The sequence below is a fragment of the Cricetulus griseus genome (genome assembly GCF_003668045.3).
Source record: "Cricetulus griseus strain 17A/GY chromosome 1 unlocalized genomic scaffold, alternate assembly CriGri-PICRH-1.0 chr1_1, whole genome shotgun sequence".
NCBI classification, from domain to species: Eukaryota; Metazoa; Chordata; class Mammalia; order Rodentia; family Cricetidae; genus Cricetulus; species Cricetulus griseus.
The window spans coordinates 214,320,363-214,340,419 of record NW_023276807.1 but is presented as its reverse complement, the minus strand read 5'-3'; the positions used below and the strand labels follow the sequence as shown (position 1 = coordinate 214,340,419).

Genomic DNA, 20,057 nt, shown 5'->3' with positions numbered 1-20,057 from the left:
TGTAAAGAGTGGACAGTTTATTTAATACAGTTTACAGCAGTCCTCAGCTGTAACAATGTAGAATGCTCTGCTCTGTTTTGTCCATTTTATATGGGTCTTCATCAGTCTCTTTAGAAGTGTCTTTTTGGCTAGCTAGTATTAAAAGGGCATGTGTCATCTTCAAGACAAACAGCAACATTTGAAACTTGGCTCTTTGAATAAGAACATCATTAGGGATATGGAATTGGGGAAAATGAAGACTTCTTTTTCCACCTAACAATATGCAGTTCAGATCTGCATGCCCACATCACTCTTGACTCCTTCACAGTCACATTTCGAATTCCTACCATGACTCTCAGGTCCACAACAATGCTGTCTATCAGAACGGGGCTGAGCTGTGTCCCCAGCATGGTGTCCAGTTTGGAATGAGTACTCAAACATACTTGTTAAGGAATCATTCCTGGAGCACTACTGTGGTTACCAATGTCACCTCATGAAGGGGAAACTGAAATGGCTGCAATCTGACCACCCATCAGAATCATCGAGACAATTTTATGTTAAAGATTCCTCTCCTGCCTTACATTCAACTTTGTCAATCACAGTAAATTACACGACGAAAGGGAGCACTACTTGCTTGAGTTTGTAATGTTGGTATATACTGGGCAAACTGATCACACCCATCATTTCTAAGAGATAATATGGAAGCCTGATTACAGTAGATGGCACCTTGAGAAGTAAACATTAGGGATCCCACACACACATTCCATTATTCAATGCTGCATTTTGTAGACCTAGGGGGAAGGCTCATCAACACCAATGGTTATCCTACTCTTTTATAGACGAGCTAAAAAGCAACAGTTTATGACTTTTCCCCCATTCTACACAAACCATCTTCAGAACAATTGTTTGTTGGCTCAACTCCATTTGGTTCCATTATTTAAAAAAAATAAAAATAGAAAGTTGGTGAGATGGCTCAGCACTTGCCACCAAGCTTGATGACCTGAGTTTAATGCCAGGAACCCACACAGCAGAACTGACTTCTACAAATTGCCCTCTGACCTCCACAAGAGTGCCATAGCATGTACCATCTGCTCCCCCCCATACAAAATTAATGATAAAAACTTTACAAATATCCCATTGTATCAATGATTGTTAGCCCAACCTCCACTTTCCCCTAATAACTGATATGTATCACAAGGACAGTGGCTGCTACTTTTCATTTTTAAGTACTCCCAATTCAAATGCATTTCCCACTCTGATAATTCAACTATACTCTTTTAGCAGAAATAAAATCTTCCGGTTGGGGGTAGTTGAGAAGCAGTTGAAACAGTCACAGTTTTTAGGATCTTTTGGGATTCCTTACAGGGTCCAGTTAAGACTCTACAGTAGGTGAGGGAAAAGTAATTTAGGGGGTCTGAGGGGAAAAAAAATAACTCACACGCGATTGCTTCTCTGCAGGTTTCTTTATTCTTCTATATCTCAGGAACCAATGTTTCCAGTTTATATACCTTTACAACCAGCGATTTCCCAGCCCCCTAGTGGGGTTCCAGGATTGGAATTCTTTTGCACCATAAAAACAGATAAGAATTTGCACACACATAGGCAAGTCATAGCAGTCAGCTCAAAGGTGGGGGTGGCTTTGTGAATGTTCTGTGAATCCCTTAAGGGAGAAGGTTAAGAGAGATTAAATCATCAAGGAATTCTACAAAGGGAGACTGGTGTGCTACGATACACTTTTAAATGGTTAGATAAAGAGCTAAAAAGTTTATATTTAGTAAAATCATGAGTAAGCAAAGATTGTCTTTTCACTCATCGGCCGCTTTTCTCCCAGCATGCATAGAGTATCGGTTAACCAGGCAACCTATGTAAACAACAGAGACCGCAAAGCAAGCAGCTTTTGGTCAGCTGTGGCACTTTCACTAGGGTTTCCTGCAAGAAGCATTACTTGTTTAGGACTATAAATCAAGGAGAGGATCTAAGTTTAATTTGCACAAGAAAGAGAGCCTGGTGCCTTCCAGTGCTCTGTAGTGGCACAGGTCTACAGGGAAGTTTACTTTTTCCTGAGGATGAGCAAATTGCCTGATTACCTTTGTCTTTATCTTCTCAGTGGAAACACAAACAGTAAATCTCTGAGCTAACACCTTGGGTTAGTAAATTGGGATGAAGGTAAATGCAAGAAGTTTGAGAATCTTTTAGAGCTGGGTTAATTTAGGTTATTGCTTTTCTATCTGCCAGTGAGTGAAGTAAAACCAGGGAATGCTTATTTTCTTACCTAAGTGGCTATGAATCACCAGTGTTAGGCATGTAAGTAATTCTATGTCCTTTGATACCTGGGAATGTCTTAGATGGGATGCTGTTGCCTGGGCCCTAAACACTGACCAAATGCTTGCCAGTAAGGATAACTGCAGGAAGGCAGATCTCTGCAATTACATAGGAGAGGGGAACAAGGACATGGTAGTGGGAAACAGGTCTCACACATAGCTAAGGGATATAATCAGAAAACTAGGACCGGGGAATGGAGAACAGGTTTTACACATAGCTAGGGAGTGTAATCAGTAAACTCCAAATGCATGGGAGAAATTGTTCCCAGTAAATAATCATATAGTGCTGAACTGTGGGAATTACAGAAAGGAATAAGCTATTAGAAGGATCTACAGCAAGAAACAGTCACTTTTATTCAAGACTATAACACCAAATATGACCTTTGCATTGGTTTGAATTCCTCCATGCAGAGCCCCCTGGCTCTGGTAGGTCATCTCATGAAATGATGGCTGTATAATTACTGGGTGATCTTGTAGTTTATAGCACACAGTGGTATCTTATTTTTATTCTAATGTTGCTAATTTTTAAAATTGTGATATATGTAAATATCACCTTGTCTGTGAAGGTTTGCTAACTGTAAAAATAATTGGTGCTTAATTCATACACCTGTGAGACTCAATGTATGTGATAAAAAAGTATAGTTCAGTAACATCAAATATAGTCAAAAATTATCATTCACTGAAAAACTTCTTCATGAAAACCAGAACGTGCCCACCTAACAGCTCTGTCCTCTCCCAGCCCTTGACAGCCACTTTCTTACTATCTCTAGGAAGTGGACCACACACTGCTTGTCTTTTTGTGGCTGACTTTTTTCTTCACTTAAGTCCGAAAATTAATCCATGTTGTACCAAAATAACAAGTTCCTCTCTTTTTCAGGCTGTATATTACTATAGTCTATAGGAGAAAACAACCACAACTATACATTCCTGCCTTAAGAGATTGTTTATTAATGTCATTCAAGAAATTACATAAATGCATTGTTCCAGTAAGTTCAAGGATACAGTTTAGGCTATTTTAAGAAATGTGACTTCTCTGGCTTCCATTATTACATCAGAAGAAAACACTAATTTCAAGAATAATTTTTGTTTTCTATGATTAAAAACAAAACCTAATAGAAAAATAAAAAGATTGCATTAAAAAAATACTCAAACACTTTTGAAAGGGCTTATTCTTTCACTATCATACACACTTACTCAAGCTACCCATTAAGCTGGGAAGTGTGTCTTCAGCTGTATCAGAACTCAGTATGTTTGTCAGGTGAACTATCTATGGTTATGGATTTACAGCTGTAATTTGTGCTTTTTTGTGGAGAGGTTTTTCAAGTAAGAGCAATAGTAAACGTACTGAAGTTACCACCTTGACACCCTAAGTCTACAGGACTGTGGTTATGCACATGGCCTATTACAAGCACATCAAATTAATGTGCACTCATTGTCCTAGAAAGAAAAAACTGTCACAGAAGAGCCAATTCTAACTTACTAATACACCAGGCAACAATCACTTGTGGCACCAGCAAGAAAAGGGGGCTTTGAGTTCTAGGTTTGTGTTCATCTCGCCTATCAACAACAACTATATTTGGTGCCCCACTCACCACTCTACCCTGATAACATATATTTTAAAGCATTGCTCCAACAGTGCCTGCAGCATCCCGTCACTGTTAACATGGCTCTGCACTAGGGCTAAGTCCAGAAGGTCCTATTTAAGCAGGAAACAGAATACACTAAGGGAACACACAAATGTAAAGGAGTTCAGGGAGTAGAGAGCAGACAATGGTTCACTGTGAAAGCAAGCTCAATGGGTAAAGCTGGGACACCAACATTCCCACATCCCAGTAACATTCACAGATCTAAAGACAAACAATCTTTTAAAAATGGCCCTTTTAAGGAAAACTATGACTTGGAGAACACCATTTCAAGGCTAAAGTAAGCAAAAAAGTATTCCTAACACAATTAAAGAAAGAAAAAACCAAAACTGGAAGGTGAAGCTTCAAATGAATTTGTGATGGAATGTGGCCTAGACTTCCCCCATCCAAAAAGTGACCATTCTATTGAGTCCTGTAAGAAGGTTTTAATAATCACATCAAGTCACAAAGGAGCAGATATGTAGAGTGTTTGCCACTATGAGTATTTACAGGGTGGGGCTGAGGGGTAGTGTGCACTGCAGTCTCAAATGCAACCCTAATGAAACACTGCTGGGAGTGTTCAGGCTAAGTCCAGAATTAGTGGAGACTGTAACCTCTAAGCCATTCACTCGCCTTTATCAAACCAAGCTGCTTCTTTTATCCCAAGTGTCTCACAGGTAGTTCTAGTCATTACTCTTTTGGAAGCTAAATCTTTTTTTTTTTTTTTAAATTACACTTCTTTATTGTGTGCATGTGTATGGTCACAGTGCATGTATAGCGGTCAAAGGACAATTTGTAAAGTCTGCTCTCTTTCTCCACCATGTGGGTCCTGGGGACTGAACTTAAGCCATCAGTCTTAATGATAAGAGCCTTTACCTGCTGAGCCATCTTTCCAGCACCTAGATGCCCACATCTTAAGAGACTCTCGGCAAACCTAAACATTTCTTGGCTGTTAAAGTGGGTTTAATGCATATTCAATAGTATTTCTTAAGAGCCTCCCATGGTGCTGGTGCTCCCACGGGAAGGTGGTGACAGTGAGCAGCACTCAGGAGCACTGGACTGGGCTTGTCCTTCACCGACAGTGTGAACAGGCTTGTTGTCAAAGAACCAGAGACATCTCACCAACTTCCTTAATCCAAGTTCAAAAGATCCTCTCATCAAAACTAAAAAATCAAAAGCAACTAAACTTTCATCCTTTCACAGAGATCAGCCAAATATAAGAAAATCACATTTAAAATATACATATCTAGAAACAAGAGTTGTGTAAAACAGGCTCATGAAAAGCAAACATCCTTCATATATTCCTACGGAGCACTGTCTCTGATGTGACAAAAGTAACCTGGTGGGGTTTTACCTGCAGAATCACATCACCCACCGTGCCCCAGAGCACTCACACCCAGCCCAGCAGCCTCAGGCTTCATTCAGTTCTTAAAGGCTCCACATTTACTGGCTTTAGCAATGAACTCCTTTAGCAGGGGGCCATCCATTTGCCAAAATGCCGTAGTCTGTGTAACTTCTGTCAAATGATTGATGCAAAACTTAAAGCAGAATTCTTCTAAATCCTGGACATACACAACAAAAATAAGAACAGGAAGAGGCCTTTGTTTATTAACCATGAACTGTTTCTCTGCCAATCCCCTCATCCCAAACCAGACAGCTCAAACCAGGCAAGCAAGAGGACTACAAGTCATCAGAAAACCACCTGCCATCTACTCACAAGAGTAAAAGCATGGTTTCTTTGACCCAAGTGTGACACACACACGCAGAATCATCAGAGGCCTTCCATGGCTGTCACACAGTTCAAATATCTCAAGACACTGTACAAAGCCCAATGCCACTTTAGTCCATACATGTTTTGTTACATTTAAGAAAGCAAAATTCTATTTAAAAAGAATATCTCCAAAACTTTACTTTCATGGTCTAATAATAACAAATTCATTTTAAAGTCCCCAATAATATATTAGGTCTTCCAGCATGTTATTAAAAGCCTCCAGTCAACCCCAGACAAGTGTATAAAGAGTACTCTAATGTATTAAAGCAAACAACTTTTTGTTTTTTTTAAATCAAAGTGGCTAGATTTTATTTTTTATTTTTTATTTTATTTTATTTTATTTTTTTGGTATTGGACAGCTGAGAAGTTGTGAGGAATCCTCCATTTAAATCAAACGGTCTTGACTTCCTATGTTTAGCTGCCCTGAGGTGAGATTTCTAGACAGTTCAGGGAAGACCCCACCAAGCAGAGCAGGGAAACAGAGTGCTCCTTTCTGCATTCAGGCAGACTCCTATGAACATCTCTATTTCTTTACTATAGGATTCTCCGTCCCAGACTGAAAAACATCCCACTCCAAGAAAACTTACCCAGATGAATGACCACCAAGAAAGAAACCACAGCTAATTTGTCTCAGCCAGCTGCTGCCCAAGTTTTCTTTCCCATACAACTCAAAGGACATTTACAATGTTAGCACATCTCTGGATCTATGTTTTTGTTTGTATGTCTGTTTTTGTGTGGTCTATAAATAATTTTAAAGACAAGTTCTCACTATGTGGCCCCGGCTGACCTTAATAAAACCTCAGAATTTTCCTGCCTCATCCTCAAGTTAGGGGCGTACAGGGTAGGTACTACTGTACCTGGCTGGATCCATGTTTCTTTTTTATATTGGAATTTCTTTATTTGGGGTGGAAGGTAGCACGGGCAAGTCATGGTAAGCAAGTGGAAGGTAGAGAACAATTTGCAGGAGTTGGTTCCCCTTTTCTACCATGTGAGTCCTGGGGACCAAACTAAGGTTGTCAGGCTTGGCACCCTAACCCACTGAGCCACCTCATCAACCCTGGATGCATTAAGTTAGTTTGCCTCTGATTCGATGAGGCCACCCTCACCTTCTAAGAATGCACAGGACATGTTCATTTGCAAATGGCTGGCTCTTGAATGAACCGAGCATAAATGCAAATAAGATACAAAACCAAAACCTTTGCACTGCTAGAAACCAGTCATTGAAAACTGCTAAACTTCAAATATAAAAAATTCCAAAAAGGGACTATCTTACCAGTAGATTAAAAAAGACTTCCAGAATAAAATCAAAGTAGATGAAGGGGCATTTCATTGGCAGAAGAAAAAATTCACACATAATAAAACCAAGGAATGTTAATCTTCATGGACAGGGAGGAGAGGATGTAAAATTGAGAGGTACTAGAAACTAAGTTTATAAATCTGTGGAGAAATTACAAAGTGACTCTAGGGCAGATTCAATGTCAGATTCACTGTAGTTAGTAGGAAGCAACAAATTTTTGAATGACTATTCTGAAAAAATATTCCAAAATTAAAAAAAAAACAACTTGGAGGAGGCACAGGCACAGAACTCAAGAGGACAACTTCAGGAGTTGGTTCTCTCCTTCTATGTGTGTGGCTTCCAACCAAGTTGGATCCCTGCTGGGGCTGGTGGCAGGCACCTTTCCATTGAGCCATTTCCCAGGCTCATGGTCCAAATCTTTTATGTTGAAATTATTCCAATAATTACAGAATCTGAAAACCAAGTTGCTTTTCCTTTCTACCATTTTTCTTAAGCACTAGGCTGGGGCCCTAACATGTTAGTTTAAAGCACTAAAACAGCAATTAGTGGCATTCTTGCAGCCCAAGACTTCCACAGGGTAAGTCAAACACTGCCCCTTCTTCACAGTCACTCAGCACATGTTTCCCCGGGGTTAAAACCCATGTACTCCAGCAGCACTTAACAGCTGCTATCTGAGGCAGCACTTCGGCTTCTCACCCCTCTGTGGCTCCTCCCAGTCCACTGTAAAACAGGTCAAGTCTGACAGTATGCATTCCTAACACCTTCACCACGACCTTGCTTTTGTAGGTACTACTGTGCCTGCACTTCTTTTGCACATTAATTTGAAAAGTTTCCTTCAAAGGGTGCATGGAGGAGTTGGTCACTGTTACAAAGCAGATAAATGAACACTAGCCATAACCCAACCCAATGGCATCTGCTACCCCAAAGCTAGGCTTCTAAAATTGGTTTTTACAGTTGGTTACCAATATCAGTCACTTCCTATCAACTGAGGTATGTAATGGGTTTGATTTGAAAACTATGGTCACTTAGTACATTCAAAGGTACTAAGGAAATAAAATGTATAAGTATACTCATTGATCATATAGCTCAGTATCAAAATCTAAGAAGTGTATCATAATCATTTCACTCAATTTCCACATTGAATGTGTCATGTTTGTGGAACTTAATGTTTGCTTGTTATCTTGAATACAAAAGTGCCCTTTTGTAGTGAAGTGTTTTGAACATATTTATTCATTCAATTTGATATATATTTTTGGTGTTTCAAACATGTTTAATTATTCAATTCAGCATTCGTTTTTGAGAGCTGGCTCTGCCCACATGGTGATAAGCTCCATGTAATCACATTCATTTGTAGTCCCCCTAAAGGAACAGTTCTCTCTTTTTTTTTAAAACAGGGTTTCTCTGTGTAGCCCTGGCTGTCCTGGAACTTGCTCTGTAGACCAGGCTGGCCTCGAACTCACAAAGATCTGCCTACCTCTGCCTCTCGGGTGCTGGGATTAATGGCGTGTGCCACCATGTCTGGCTAAGAAACAATTCTTTTTTTTTCTTGGCCTCTCTCTCTTTTTTTTGGGGGGGGGAGTGTTGAGACAAGGTTTCTCTGTGTAGCTTTGTAATCTGTTGTGGAACTCACTCTGTCAACCAGGTTGGCATTAAAACTCAGATATCCACTTGCTTCTGCCTCCAAGTGCTGAGATTAAAGGTGTATTTATATGTAAGTGAAAAAGACAAAGGACATGGGCTGCTGCGACTCAAAGTGGCATTGAGTTCTTCCTGTAAGGCTGTTTTTTTGTTTTTTTTCTTAGCCACTTACTGTGTAACCCTGGCTGGACTGCAACTCACTATGCAGAGCAGGCTGTCTCAAACTCCCAGAGATCCTCCTGCCTCTGCTTCTTAAATTCTGGGATTAAAGGTGTGTGCCTGACCCTTTCCTATAAACTTTTTTTTTTCCTATAAACTTTTAAAGGTAGATTTTAGGTGAAAATGGGGAATGAATTTCCAGTAAGAGGATCTAAGCTGCTAGCCTCTTGTCAGGTTGTCTTGGCTGTTAAAATCAACAGGCCTGACTACAGAACACAGAAGTGTGGAGAAGCACAAGAAGAGTCTAGAGTCAAACCCCAATGGAGAGAAACAGCATCAGCCCAATTTAAAATTATATTCTTATGTGGAAATGAAGTCTAAAGAGACAGCATTTGTAACAGACAGGTGTAGTGATATCTTGTTTATACTCTTAATAAATAAAGCTTGCCTGAAGATCAGAGGGCAGAATTAGTCAATAGTTAACCATAGAGTTCTGGAAGTCTTACAGACAGGAAGTGATAAAGTGGGAGGAGACAGGAGCTTAGGCTCTTTTTGGTTGGGAAGTTAGTGAGGTCAGGTGTGGCTGTGGCTTGCTCCCTCTGGTCTTTCAGCATTTTCCCCTATATCTGACTTTGGGCTATTATTATTAAGACCTATGAGAACTCATGCTACAGACAGGCTCAGGTGTGACAGGAAGGGGAAGAAAACAAACCACATCTCCATTTTCCAATGGATACAATCGACTCTGGCCATCTTTCCATTTGTTGTCAGGCTCCAAAGTCAGTTACAATTGACCTTGTGAAATATTTATTATCATAAAAGAACCTCAAGCAAAAATAGGGTATGTCTTGAAAATAAAAAGGCATAATGGTCAACTCAGTCCCTAAGTGTGACAGATAGGAAATTTATCCTGTTACACCTCAAAAGTCACAATGTGTATCTTTAATAAATTTCCAGCTACCAGAGACTCTGCCTTGTCAAATGACAACACCTCTAAAAGACAGGCTTTGTACTTAGCAAAGCCAGCCATTTCGAAGCTGTTATTTTTTATAAATTTGTACAACTCAGTGGGTCAGCTATGAATTCATTAACAATGTCTACTGCACCCTTCTGTGGCACTGTCTTACAATTCAAGAGCATCTGCCATGCACCACTGCTTGTGCCAGGTCCTGCACACATGGTGAATCAGGTGCAGCTTCTGCTCATGAGACATCTATAGTTTGTGGCTCTGCTCAACTCAGGAAAGTTAATGACTTACATCCTACAGAACACCAATCATCAGATTCTAGAAATCTGAGACACCCATATTTGACATTCAACTAAGTATAAACAGAATGGGGACTGCTGAGATGGCTCATTGGGTAAAGACACTCTCTGCATAAGGCTAACTACTGACTCTGATCCTTAGAGCCCATGCAAAGATGGAAGAAGGGAACTGACTCCTGAAAGTCGTCCTCTAGTCTTCAGACATGCACATGTGTACACACATAGACAAAGACACATACACACACAGACTTACACTAAAAACTTAAAAGAAAAAAAAAGAGGGAGTACACAGTAAGTTCTTTACACAAGACTAACTGAGCTACAGGACAAGCGACAGAACTGCAGACCCACACAGATGTAAAGCAAACAGCATCCTGGGCTTCTGACAGCGTGGACCAGCAAAGTGGGTTTTGAGAAACACAGATGCACTGATATCAGAAGATGGAACTAAAGTGTGCTGCCTGCCAGTCCAGTGAGTCCAGCTGCAGCCTTCAACCAATTAGTTAAGAGCAGAAGCAGAAATACAACTGATCCTGAAACACTGAACAGAAGAAAGAAGCAAGGCCGATACCATCTGAGGCCTTGTCACAAGTCACTAACGAGAGGTGAAGCTAGCCATGCTCCTTGTGTCACAGCAGAGAGGGAAGTGGGTAGCAGGGAGGTAGCTGGGGCACTTCTATGTTACCTCTGCATCATATCTGACTGCAGCAGAGAATAATGAGAAAGCGTTTTCCACAGTAATTCCTCGCTTGATGATGTGCTGACAAAGCCTCTTCAGTCTGTTTTCACAGTACGATGTCGCCAAGTCCAAGAGACCTAAAACACAGAAGCACTAAGGTCACACCAGCTCACAGCACCCACGATAGATAACATGGCACTTGCATTTCATGTGAGTAGTTTCTGAGCAAGCACTATTCTGAATCTGAGTAATTATTTTTTACTCCATTTCTCATACCTCCAAAATGTACCTGTCCTATAATTACTTTATACAATTTCTTCCATAGTACAAAAGTAAAAAAAAAAAAAGGTGATTCTCTTCCTTATTGTTTTTAAAAGTTTAAATGCATTAGAAACCTATACTTCCATTTATAAATTTTAAGTAAGTTTACAGTTACAAAGTATGTCCATAGTTTTAAACAATAGTAGCAGTTTAGAGATGTTTACTTTTATTTTTAAGTGTACAAAAGTCAACACACCTCTAAATTACTATATACCACTGCTCTAAGAATAGGACAAAATCATGGGCATATGGCCTGACCAGTCCCCGTGCAGTACCTATGGCATCCTCGGGTGGCAGATCCACTGTGTCTGTGTAGAGGTACTGGAGAAAGGCACGGTACACGGGGTAAGAAAACTGGTCTATCTCTATCACCTCCTTCATGTCCTCATTCCAGTAGGACTGGAACATGGATCGGAAGTGCTCACACCTACAACAAAAGCAAATCGTACCAACAAAAGGGCTGAAAGCAAATAACAGATATCACAGGTTCCCTTTACCTTCTGTGCTGGCACAAGCTGGGATCATTCACTATTAGCACCCAAAGTATTCGCTAGGCAAGGACTCTTATGTGCAATGTTGCCAAAATCACTCTCATCTTGATACCACCATTTAACAGTATCAATTGGCTAGAGGGCCCAGAAGTAACCAGTCCTTCAACAGAACTGTCTCCATCAGTCCCCATTCTAATCAAGTGTTTTTTGGATCATTTGTTTTTGGTATACAGAAATGCAATTTGAACAACACAATGAGGGCTGGGGATGTAGCATAGTGGTAGAGTGACATACAATACAGAAATACACAACGTTTACTTAGAGTACTTTTTAAAATGGGTTCAGTGATAGTCACTGTGAGGGGGTAAAAATATTTCTAAGCAATACAGACAGAATGGATATCATAGGTTAGAAAATCTGTATGGGAAAGGCAAGCACAGACAGACACGCACACATGCACACGCATACTCACACTCGAACACCCCACAGAGTCATCAGCAAAAACATGTGTAATCACCTTTTCATGCACTACTGTGTCCATATAGCTATTGCTCAAGATAATGAATATGTAGTTTATAGATCAGTTACTTTAACCAAGATAACATATGGCTATGCAGTTCTCTTAAAATTCACTGTTCTGCTGCTTCCACGTGCAAATACTGGGGAACAACAGTTTTCTGCAGTGCAAGGGATCTAGCCCAGGGCTTCTCACATGGCAGCAAGCAAGCATTCTGCTAACTGAGCTGCACCCCTACCCACAAATGGGTTTTTAACTGAATTTCCTGAAGACATAAATGGCCAGTTCAATGGTTTGCATTCATGTGTGTACTTTGTAGAGGCATCTAAGCAAACAATCATTTGGTCATTACTAATTAATGCTCAGTCCCCTCACATTTATTCAGGAATTTCTGTCATTTATTCTAGCTAAACAACTTTTCTTTAGTTGGCAATTTACATTCCTTATTATAAAAGTTTTCTGTTTGGGAAAACTTAATCTTTAGCAGAAGAAGAGGATATATACTGATATTTACTCACAAATAAGTATCTACTAGAGCTGAAATTAATTTATTAGTTCATTTGTTCTTACTGTTAGGGAATCAAATCCAGGGCACTCTCATGCTAGACAAGTGCTCTACTACTGAGCTACATTCCAGCCCAGTTTGTAATTTGAAAAATAATGTAAGAACTAGGGGTACTTGTCTAGTATGCACAAGTACTGGCTATAATTTCCAGTACTACAGAAAACTAAACAACAGAAAAAAAATAAATACTTATACTCCCCATATGTTGCATGAACACAAGCAAAAGGTACTCTTTGATAACAAGTAGAACTAATAACTATCTGCCAAAAATACTAAGTTTTCATACTTCTTTGTACTGTCATAGCAATGTCTTCTTAGTGTCTAGTCTGTGGTGTAATAAACAAATGGAAGTAGCAAAAAGAAAGTAAAGTTACTGATGGCTCTAAACTCATGCAAAAATACCTGATTTTCAAAACAGCTTTATGGACATGAATATATTTCCCATCAATTCGAAACCTCAGATCAGCAGTTTCTGGACTATCAAATTCTTTCTTCAGTGAATCTGCAACTGTTAAAAAGTCTTCATGCTCTGAAGGCAACAGAACACACTGTTAAATACAAAGCTCAGGACACAGAATCAGGCATGAGAGGCTTTCAAAAGATAATTACAGTACATAATTCCAATAAAGCTCATCACTCATTTAACAAATCAAACTAGAAGTATTAAAGTAACTGATCTATAAACTACAAACAAAACAAAATGAGTATCTGTGAAAGTTCAAATAACAGTCTTCATGTATAATTAAACATGAAAATACACAATAAAAATAAATCTCACGCTGGGCAGTGGTGGTGCACACCTTTAATCCCAGTGCTGGGGAGGCACTAGGCAGGTGGATCTCTGTGAGTAGAGACCAGCATAGTCTATAAAGCAAGTTCCATGATGGCCAGGGCTACACAGAGAAACTCAGTCTTAAAAAAACAAAAATATAAATAAAGACAAACAAACCTCAAGGTAGTCTATGGGGACCCAGCCGACTTCTCATAGCTTGAGTGGTTTTTCTTCAGGACTAACTGCTTACCCATTTCCCTTGACTGAAGCACTGGTAACATCTTGTTCTCATTTTGGAAGTTCAGAGGATGCATATTCAAATCAAGGTGAAGAACCCAAAACACCTTAGCATGCAAACAGTTCTAACAGCCATCTGATATCTAAACGTTGCTCTTCACCCTGAATGTTAATGTTCTAACAGTAGTCCTTCCTTATGACACACTAACGAGAAGCAGTCAACCTTCCTTGTAAAGACTCAAGCATTCTGCAGGAAGATCAAGGATGTCTGTGACATGAGCTGCTGTGATGAGTCTACCTAAGGAGCATGGTGTTACTGTGAACACAGTCAAGGATCCAATCATCCTATACTTCATAAGTACAGGGGAACAGAACAACAAATCACCCTGAGAAAGACCCACCCCGAGGATGGGCCAAAGCAGACAGGTCTCCACTGCCCTGGGCTGAGAACAACGACTGATCCAGGAGTATGGCAGCTTTGGAAAAAGTAGGGACTTACTTAAAGACCAGCCTCTCTTGACCCATAGCCTAGAGTGTTCCAGAGAAAAGAAAGGAGATAACTAAGGTGGGCAGTGTCCAGGATATGGGTGATGGCTAACCATCAACCCCAAAACAAAGGCTTTTATGGGTGTCTCAGCATCTCATCACAGGATGGAAAATAACCTTCCCTCTTTTTTTAGAGAACTACTTTTCTCTCTAACAACTGAACTCACAGCTAGGGGAGAAAATCCTCTGACTTTAGTGGCTGAAAGGAAAGAAACAATTTATAAGATTAGGTCAGTGGCTAGTTCTTACCCTCTCCAAACAGTACTAAAAACTGTTCTGATTAAGATATCTGCATTTTAAGAAACTAGAACCTAGAGAAACCCTTCACAATTAGGCCAGCTGGAGCAGTACATGGAAATCTCAGGCTGTGCTGTATTGGTCTATTTGGCTGAATATGCTAAACACAAATGTGATTTCAACCCAAAGGTCCCACTCACTGAACCAAATGTTTTTTAATCATTGTTGTATTTATTGCATGTATTTATATGCATTGTATTACACTAACTGAGCTGGTAAAATACATTTTTAAAAAATGTTCTTTGTTTCTCCTGAAGTTCATTAGCAGTTTAATTCTTCCTGAACATTCTCTTTCCCTCAAGAAAAGGGAACGTGGATGAGGTGTGGCTGCTTAGTGAATTGTGTTTGCCTTTTAAAGCAATAAAAACATCTGGAGCTTAATATAAACAGTAGGTGCAAAACATTAAGAATGGACTAAATTGCACTTGATTGTATTGGTTTTGTTATTAAATGTGAATTCAACTAAAATAAAGTATTTAGGGAAGAAAAAAGGAGTCCACGAGAATGTTTCATGACCTATGAATAGATCTGATTATTATTCAGGAAAAGCACTAACACTAGCATACAGAAAACATCCTAGGACCACAGCAACCAAATACGCAGGGAAGATGATTTGGTTACCCTGTGAGGAGGCTGGAGTGGCTTACCCACAGACAGGAGGCGCCACGAGACTGCAGGGGTGGCAAAGCAGGCAAACACATCATCTGTGCAGGAGAAGTGGGTGAGGTGGGGAAGGACCACCGACTGGCCCCGGCACTGGCCCCACATGTAAACGTGCCCGCCCTGGGTCTTAGCGGCAGATGTGTGGGTGGAGTGACAGGCTGCAATCTCTACAACTCTGAAACATTGAAGGAAAACTCATTTTATTTCTTTATCACGTGTGCCTCTAGCACTCTATAGAGTAATTTAGAAATTCACCCTTGAACACCTCACAAGTGAGCCCAAGGTCAGTGATGTAAGCAACAAACCCTGCCTACAAAACTAAAGGTCAGGAAAGAGCTCCCCTAACCTCCCCACCTCCTCTCTCTGAGGGCCCACTTCTCACCTAAGTTCATTTTGTGGTAGGAATATATAAATAATACATACTGTTGAGGCAAACTTGGAAAGAGACTGAAGTTAAAGTCAATGAGGACAATGGACAATGACAAAATGTCTTCACTGTTATGGAAATATAAACAGTACATAAACAAAAAATATTGGGGCTGGAGAGATGGCTCAGAGGTCATGAATAATTCTTGTTCTTGTAATGCACCTGATTTGTGTCCCAGCACCCACATAGTGGTTCACAACTATCTCCAACTCCAGTTCCAGAGGATCCAACATACGCTTCTGACTCCACAGACACCAGGCACACACATGGCACACATACATACATGCAGGCAAAAAAATTCATACATATACATTAAAATTTTTTTAACCCTATTTTTTTTTCTGTGTGTCTGTGTGTGTGTGTGTTCATGGGGGTTGGTAGTGACAATAGTGTGCACATCTGTGTCAAAGCCAGAAGACAACCTCAGGTGTAATTCCCCAGATACCACAAAGCTTTTTATTAGATAGGGCTTTTAATTGGCCTGGCACTCACCAAACAGGCTAGGCTGGCCAGCAATTAAAAGTACACACCAGCACATCTGGCTTTTTAAATATGGGCTCTGGTGATCAAACTCAGGAACTTACAAGCTCTTTCCTGATTTAACAATCCCTCTCCTCTCCACCATCCCCCCTTGTAAATTTTATCTTCAATAAATGTTTCTTTATAGATACATTTTTCCCCCTCATCTCCAGCATCTTCATTAGGATAAATGCCACTGGGCTGAGGCTCATGGGCTCTAAACATTCCAAATTAAAAGGGCATCAAGCCAGACTGCTTTATTTTTCATAGTGCTCCTAAGGCAGGGTCCCAAACAAACTGCATAAAATCTCACAATTTGATGAACAAACATTAAGTACCTATTCCAGTAGAAGACAATAAACCAAATCAATATTTAAATAGATAATGTCCTTTAAAGAGCAATGTTTATTATTTAAAAGTGAATTTAGCTGGTACAAAGCTGGTGCTACACTGAATTTCAGTGTGATTGCAGACCCTAAAGAACCTCCCTACAAGACAGACAGCTCCAAGTCTTTCAGAACTAAGATGCCTTAGTTCCTTCCAATCAGAGGTGGGTGCCTCAGAAGACAGGGCAAGTTTACACATGTTCATTCTGACTTATAAAACATTTTGGTCAAAATGAGAATGTTAATAGAGTCACGAGCTAAATTCCACAGCCCTACCACAGTCCCATGGTCACACATGTAGTCTTCAAGACATGGCATGGCAAACTTACCTTTCTTTTTCCACCATGATGGGTGTTGGGCTTAGTAGATTGTTTTTACTGCCAGTTCCCAGCTGCCCATATGTGTTAGCTCCCCAGGCATAGAGCAAGCCCTCGTCTGTTAGTGCTAGAGTATGTGCATACCCACAGACAATCTGAAAGTAAACACAGATGGTCACCATCCTAGAATACAGACAGGACAGAGCAACCATTGCTTAGGCCATGGCTGGCCTCTGCAGAATGCCAGGTCATCCGCATGTGTGGACTGGCATCTGCTGGAATACTCAGAAGCATCAGGGAAGTCTAATTCTTTAGCCACTGGACTTCTTCATGAATTTCTTTACCCTGTGGAGAAGACCATATCCAATACCATGGGCTTCCCTTTTCTAACAGAAAAATAGGAAGGCTAGAACATTAAACATGAAAAGTGAAGGCAGAAAGAATTGCCAGAAATGAATGACAAAAGAATTAATGTCCAATACATCTGCCATGAAATGCATGGCAAGAAATGCAATGTATACCTGGTTGACACACACGCTTTGCAGAGCTGCCACTCTCACTGGGGTCAACTGGTTACCATTGTTTCCCAAGCCCAGCTGTCCATTGCCATTATAGCCCCAGCCATACACCTGAGAGAGAGAAGAGAGGACAAGCTGTTGAACCTGCCAATGGGAAATAAGTCCTGTCCTATATAAATCAGATACTCCCAAACCTGTACTGTACACTATGTGATCCTACAGATATAATTCGGAGGTTCTGAGGGTGAAGATGACTGACTTTATTCTCATTCCATGACTTCACAAATGAGAACGTTGGGGGTCATTAATGATTAGCAAGCACCTACCACATGTCCTACACAGTAAAAGGCACGAGGAAGGAGCCCAAGTTTAACAAAGGCAATGAACATGTGCATACTTGGTGAGCAGGTAATATGAGCCACAACAGAGATCATCCAGGTCCTGCAGGAACAGTGAGAAGATCTCTTCCTAAGAAGCAATGTTAGGGAAGGCTTTTAGAAAGTGGAGACCTGAGCAGTAGATGATGGCACTCCAGGCAGAAGGCACACAGACTGTCAGGGAAGAGACAGAAGAAGAGTAGGAAGAATAGTGGTAGAAGAAAAGAAGAGCCTGATAATAAACTAATTAAAAAATGAAAAACAAAACAAGTAACAAAAACAAAGCTAGGCATTATGTACATGCCTGTAATCCCAGCTCTAAGAATGGTGAGACAGGACATTGCCACAAAATCAAGGCAAGCCTAGGCTACATATCAAGTACCAGACCAGCCAGGGCTACACAGTAAGACAAAAAACAAAACAAAACAAAGGGGCAAATGAACAAAACAAGACAAAAAAAAAAAAAAAAGAAAAGAAAGTGGAATACATCAAAGAACTTTTACTACAATATTCAAAAATAGAGATTAAATTTTCAGTTTTAAAAGATCACAGAGACAAGGGTGAATGAGTGACAGAAAAAAACTAGTAGGTAATTTCATGTCCCATCAATGATCAAGTAAGTTCTCATAAGGCTCTGAGCTAAGACATGACAGAAGACCAAGAGACAGAATGGGTAAGAAAGGGGCTGAAAACGGGAATCACAGAACTGGGTGGTCTCTCAGGTGTTTTCTGTGGCATGAATCATTTGCTGAAAGTATTAGCAGCTGGCATAGGCTAGGCAGGGGGATTAATGGTTTGGAATATCCAGTGTGGGCCATAGTAATAAATTCTAACCAAGAACAGACTTTAAAAGGTCAAGTTCAAACTAGATGCCTACAACTTCTGGTGGCACCAAGTTCCACATGGATACAGGCAAATGCACAGTGGGGCTTTCAGGACAAAGTAAAGTAGACAGGGGCAGAGAGTGAGATGTGGCTACAGGCAATCTCATCAAAGCCAGAAATGTCACAGGTATTGGCCTGTGGAAAGAAATTTGGCATACTTCTTGACCTAAAAATTCTATGCTGGGAATTTTTTTCTATAGAAATACCTACAAGATGTACCAAGATATATATACAGTGACAGCAAATCAGTGCATCATTATTCACAACCACAAAAAAATTACAAACAACTGGAAAGCCGTTCAGTAGAGTCCAGGTGTCCATCACCCACAGAAGCAAACTAAGCAGCATTCTGTGAAGTGCTGGTCTGAGAAGACATGGTCTGAGACAGCACACCAACAAAGCACATGCTGTGTCAGGGAACAGCCAGAGAATATCAGAAAGAGGCAGCAGTGTGCAACTGTCAGTCACATTTGTTAAATAAGGTAATTAAACTCATCTGTAAATAACTGCTTATTTACAGTTACACACATGAACTACTAAGGATTTGGAAAAAGGTATTTAATGTTTACTCTGTATGCTTCATTGTCTTCCCCTTTGTAAAAGTAACCACATAATAATCATTTTAAAGTTAAACTTAGTGGTTCAGCAGTTAAGAGAGGGACTGCTTTCGAAGACAATCTAGCTCAGTTCCCAGCAGAGGGCTCCCAACAGCCTGCAATTCAATCTGTGGAAGACCTCTTGAACTCCATGGGCACACTGCACTCGTATGCACACACAGACACACATAAACACATAATTCAAAAATGATAAAAATAAATCTTAAAAAAATAAAAGCATGGAAATACTGAGATTATTGGATGATTACCCACAGAATTCTGAAGTATTATTCAGGGATGATAGCAGGATTGAGTGAAAAAAGAAAAAGGCAACTTAGGCGAGTACTAAGAAACAGGTACAGCAACCCAAGCCCACTGCATGATGCCACACCCAAAGACTGTATAATCCCCATGCACCAAGGAAAGCGTAGGTGGTATATGGCCCATTTAAATGGCATCAGTCATTTCATAGAAGTAACCATCAGCTCAAAAGGAACCATGGTACAGGGCACAGGGTAGGTTTATAAAAGTAGCTAATGATGATCCTCCAATAAAACATGTGAGATGTTGTGTGTAGTTTGATGAAGAATTCATTAGCTGACTTTTAGAAATGTAGAGGTGACTCTTCCACTGGAAGAAAGGTAGTTCTTTCTCAGTCCACAGCATTAAATCCAAGTACCTGTATGGAATAGACTACACGGATCTAACATTTCCCACCCTCTGCTTTTACCAAGAGGCTACAGGGATCTTGCAAAAACTAAAGACACACTAGAATTTTTACTTGACATCTTTGATTTGAAATCATTCTCAGGATTGAGTGAGCACTAGCAGGTCATCCTTAGGGGTCAGTTAACCAAGAAAAACTCCTCCTCTCCATGCTGGCACCTTTGAA

General features: G+C 40.2%; 1 protein-coding gene across 5 annotated transcripts in view; it reads right to left on the bottom strand.

Annotated features, from left to right (window-relative positions):
- Positions 1-3,224: 3,224 nt before the first annotated feature.
- Positions 3,225-20,057, bottom strand: part of Rcbtb1 (RCC1 and BTB domain containing protein 1) — a 39,436-nt gene continuing 22,603 nt past the window's right edge. For all 5 annotated transcript variants that reach the window (XM_027390432.2, XM_027390434.2, XM_027390431.2 and 2 more), the window contains 7 exons: positions 17,312-17,419; positions 16,803-16,945; positions 15,126-15,316; positions 13,029-13,155; positions 11,329-11,480; positions 10,739-10,869; positions 3,225-5,484 (listed from right to left, as the gene is read on the bottom strand). In XM_027390432.2, coding sequence (XP_027246233.1) covers positions 5,344-5,484; positions 10,739-10,869; positions 11,329-11,480; positions 13,029-13,155; positions 15,126-15,316; positions 16,803-16,945; positions 17,312-17,419 — 993 coding nt within the window. In that variant the 3' untranslated portion in view covers positions 3,225-5,343. The remainder of the gene's footprint in view (positions 5,485-10,738; positions 10,870-11,328; positions 11,481-13,028; positions 13,156-15,125; positions 15,317-16,802; positions 16,946-17,311; positions 17,420-20,057) is intronic.